The sequence below is a fragment of the Cupressus sempervirens genome, chromosome 10 (assembly GCF_028749045.1).
Source record: "Cupressus sempervirens isolate cs-2001-9-10 chromosome 10, ASM2874904v1, whole genome shotgun sequence".
NCBI lineage: Eukaryota > Viridiplantae > Streptophyta > Pinopsida > Cupressales > Cupressaceae > Cupressus > Cupressus sempervirens.
In genome coordinates, this window is record NC_143127.1 from 797830906 (window position 1) to 797835565 (window position 4660).

At 35.9% G+C, this 4660-nt stretch overlaps 1 protein-coding gene across 1 annotated transcript; it reads right to left on the reverse strand.

The window, feature by feature from the left end:
- Positions 1 to 2021: 2021 nt before the first annotated feature.
- Positions 2022 to 2717, reverse strand: LOC149536327 (uncharacterized). The gene has a single exon (XM_089806272.1). The coding sequence runs from the start codon at positions 2715 to 2717 to the stop codon at positions 2145 to 2147; it is 573 nt and encodes a 190-aa protein (XP_089662398.1). The 3' UTR covers positions 2022 to 2144.
- Positions 2718 to 4660: the final 1943 nt, after the last annotated feature.

Below are 4660 nucleotides of genomic sequence, written 5' to 3' on the forward strand. Positions count from 1 at the left end.
TTATTTTAATATTTGAACTTGAGTCTAATTGATTAGACAATCAGTTTAAGTTGGATTCTATTGTCACCCTCACATGTGGCATTGACCGTATATGTTTACCAAAGAGGACTTGTACACAACCTTATAAAAACTGAAACTTTTATTAAGGCACTGTGTGTTAGAGTTGAATTACAGCTCTTTAAGTTTGTGACTGTTTAGATTGATTTTGTGGGCCTCGCATTCCAACTGCTAATTTTAATTTTGAACATTTACATATAATTTAACATTATTATTCATTTTATGCCTATTCAATGTATAATGTTTTTCACAAAAATGTCATCAAAGGTTATTCAATATGTTCAATATCATCTGGAAACCAAAGCAAACAGCAAAATTCGGAGGAAGAGGTGAAGAACAGAATTTGTAAATGTTCTTATAGTGTGATTACTTGAATGTAAATAATTTTCCAGAGAGAAAAATTTGACTGGCTTATATAATACATTTTAGTATTATATATCTTGCTTTTAGAACTTCCAGTTATTAAATTAGTTTTCCTGAGTGATTGAATGTTTCGATTTTAGTCATTTAAACTACTGCTACATTTATGGTTCAAAATTATTCTCTCTGGTAAGGTAAGATGCAAATCTCATTACAAAAAATATAAGCACTTAATTTAATATAAATATTGCTTTCACATGTTTGTCCTTATAATTCACAGACCAATACAGGCGTAATCAGCTCTAGCAGCGCGGATAGATGTATTTCTAAAACTCCTCAACATTAAAGATTGGACAAATTGCTTGCCTGAAATGAATATAATTTTTCAATCTAAATGAATGTCACTGCATATTGCACATCATCTTCTGAACTCCCCGAGATTGGTTTTTAGCTGCTGTAGGGTTATGGCCGAGTTGACTTTGTCTTTTTCTTTTTGAAAGTATTTCCCAACTTTCTCTCTTTTAAAGGAGATAGATTCTGTGATTGCCACTCTAGCTTCCTGAATTAGACCACTTTACTTGTGATACTTGTTTGTGAATTTTTTTTGCATTTAATGTTTTCAGATTTGAAGGAAAGATGAACAATTGAGGCTACGGGAATCACTAGCATGGCTACATCCACAGAAAGCAACCAGAAAAAGCTGTCTGGACACCGTGATGCCTGGCCCGGAAAAACTCCTAGTTCCTTCTAATAATTATTGTAAAGAACTATATAATGTGCATCATTGGCAGTGTGCTACAAAGCTGCCAAAGGAAGATGATAATCATAAACCTTGTGATCTCTTGGCTCAAATATGAAGGCTACCAAAAACTACCCTTATACACTTGACAAATTGGTCACAAACATTTGAGTCAGAGAAAGCTCCAAAAATGCAAGACATAAAACAATCGCTCGAAATCGATGGATAACTGGACCATAAAAGGAAGACACGAACCAACAAAAGACACTGATCAAAACATAGGCAACCGTTATACAAAATTTAACACACATGTTTTAATTTTAACTGAAAAAAATTAACAGAAGTTCCACAGGAGTGGCTATTTTGAATTCACATGACAAGAATGCTCTGCGGGCTAATCAATCAGTGGATCGAAAATGCAACCAGATAGGCCAACATGCTGTGCAAGGACATATCCCACACCAAGGTTGTGTGAGCGCCAAATGGAAATCCAACTGCTAACTACGAGCCCAATTAAATCCACTCCAGCTTTAGCAGAGATAAAAACCCTTGTTACCAATTCCACAAGACCGAGATAAACAAATTTATTCGCTCTTTGAATATATATACTAAAATTCACATTATGAGCAATTTAGACATAGCAATTAAGAAATTCCATTTAATGTCATTTGATAGTAGCATAAATTATAAGTACAGACAAGCCAATAAAATGAAAATTAAATTTCAAATTTATGACTCATAACTGAAAATATTGTACCCCGATTAGAGTTGCATGTTTTATACTATTTGGAAATGCCTATATATATATATATATATATATATATATATATATTGCAAATTGTATATTCAAAGTAGACGCCAAATATATGACAACAATTGAACGACTTTACGAGCCTTCCATTTCAATTGTCCTTTTATTTATTAGCAAAACCATACATGTCCTATATTGCCCTTATATATAATGCAATATCTAAAAGACCAAGTAGATTTAGAATCCTCCTCCTCCACCTCCAATACCACCACCACCACCACCACCAGCGCCTCCTCCTGCACCACCTCCGAACCCTCCGCCGACACCACCACCAGCTCCTCCTCCTATACCTCCACCCGAACCTCCTCCAACACCTCCACCAGCGCCGCCTCCTGCTCCTCCACCCACACCTCCTCCTGCACCTCCTCCAATACCTCCACCAGAGCCTCCTCCTGCACCTCCACCAATGCCACCTCCTGCTCCTCCGCCAGCTCCTCCACCTAAACCACCACCACTACCTCCACCAAGTCCACCACCAGCACCACCTCCTCCTCCAAGACCACCACCACCTCCTCCACCAAGACCACCCCCTACACCTCCACCTCCACCAGCTCCACCTCCTCCTCCTATCCCACCTCCTACACCGCCACCAGCTCCTCCACCACCACCGCCACCAAGTCCTCCACCACCACCAAAATTATCCTTGTGGTACATGTTTTCCTCCAAGCTTCTGCACTCTGCGACAACTAACACACCCACTATAGCCACAGCCATCAATAGAATTCCCGAGCTCTTTGTCCTTGAAGCCATGGTTTCCTTACTAAAGATAAACACCTTGCAATATTCGATATTTTAGGAGTGAAATTTGGAGCCGTTATATAGGCATTCCAGTGCACTAATTGAACAACGTAAAGTCCAAGCAGGCATTAAATTGCTCACCTGTAAACAACTTCGGTCCGTTCATTGCAGTGTTGTCAACGTCTGCATTTAATTGAAAACATCATTTCATCACCTGTCCATTAAGTCGGTGCATTGCTATATGTGTTAGTTCTAACATCACATGTTATACTCGGGCTTTTGCTATCCCGGTGAAAGCGACAAATAAAATTTTAAAATAACGACGTTCCATAGTTGTTCTATTATGTGCGGGAAAGCAACTGCGCACCAAGCTTCTCCATTGATGTCCTTGTTGCTTGAAGTCTATTCTGCATTTAAATCAAATCAGAGAATTCTGGAATAGTAGCATTGATAAGATCACATGGGCATGTACGTTGAACACTCAGAGCAAGTTGCCAAGTCAGGAGAGTCCACTTGAACATCAAATTCAAATTCCAATGTAATCTAACCACTTATGAAAAACAATGTGATCTTGAATTTATCAAAGTATATGACAATTCGTAAAAACATGCGACCCACATAATCAATGGATAAAATGAAATATCTCTCACCATACACTTAAGTCCTTCTCTTAGTACCACCATATAGATATAGACTAGCAATCGCACCTGAGGGTTCAATAAAAGTATATGACAATTCGTAAAAACATGCGACCCACATAATCAATGAATAAAATGAAATATCTCTCACCATACACCTAAGTCCTTCTCTTAGTACCACCATATAGATATAGACTAGCAATCGCACCTGAGGGTTCAATAAGTACACCGAATTATAATTAGGGTGCAATAGGTACACTGAAGAAATATTGAAAGACATTTAGGACCTATTTAGTCAATGATATTTTCCCAACCCTTACCCTTATCAGGACATAAAGCCAAATCATACTTTGTCCCTAACCATAATAAAATCTCTAATTGTAATCAAACAAATAATCATATTAATAAATCTAACCTTATTCATAATATGTAAACTGTATTCACAACCCTAATTCCAACTTTAACTCTACCTCAACTCTAACCTTGATTGAAAAATTAAATCCCAACCAGTAGAAAATAATAAACCAAATTCTAAACCCAATTCAACCTTAACCATCACTAAACTTAGAATATACTCCTAATCCATTACCCAACATAGTAGTTTTAAAAATAATTTTATATTGTATAAAATAATATAAAAATGATATTGAAATGATTGTATACAATTAATTTAAACTATATCAAGTATAAAAATATATATACTTTAAAATATGCCATTTGATACTCTCCAAAAGTGAATATCAAATATGTATCTAATTATATCTATATTATAAAAAAAAAAAATATAACATAGTAAATACATTTAAAATATAAAATTTAATTGTTCTTATCATCTTGCAAGCCTCAACGTTGAGCTTGAACCGTGGATGCACAAAGTGAAGTACTTGCATCCGTTCAATTTGAAGTTGGCTTGCTGCGGAAGTCTCTCGCAAAGTTATACATGGAAATACGAAATTGCTATTAACAATCAGAAAGACAAGAAACTGCGAATGATGAGAAACTGCGAATGATGACTGTGAAATCCGACGGCGAGGGGTGTTTAAATCGTCTTTCTTTAAAGGGAAGTGATATAATAAGTGAAGTGGTTCACTTCAGTATAGGGACGCCTTCGGCGTAATTAGATTTGGATGAGCCAAATCTGAAATTCCAATGAAAGTAAATATTTTATCTTAATTAATTGAGTCTTGTCTTAATTGATATTTATGGTGTATCTAAATATTTGATTATTTGTTTTTATCATTTATCAAAAAAAAAAATTGTGACGAGATAAATATTAATTAAGATAGGATCCAATTAATTAACAAGGGGCGCAAGCAC

What these genes read in the sequence shown, in the direction of transcription:
- LOC149536327 (XM_089806272.1), bottom strand. Translation starts at nt 2,717, where the DNA reads ATGGCTTCAAGGACAAAGAGCTCGGGAATTCTATTGATGGCTGTGGCT.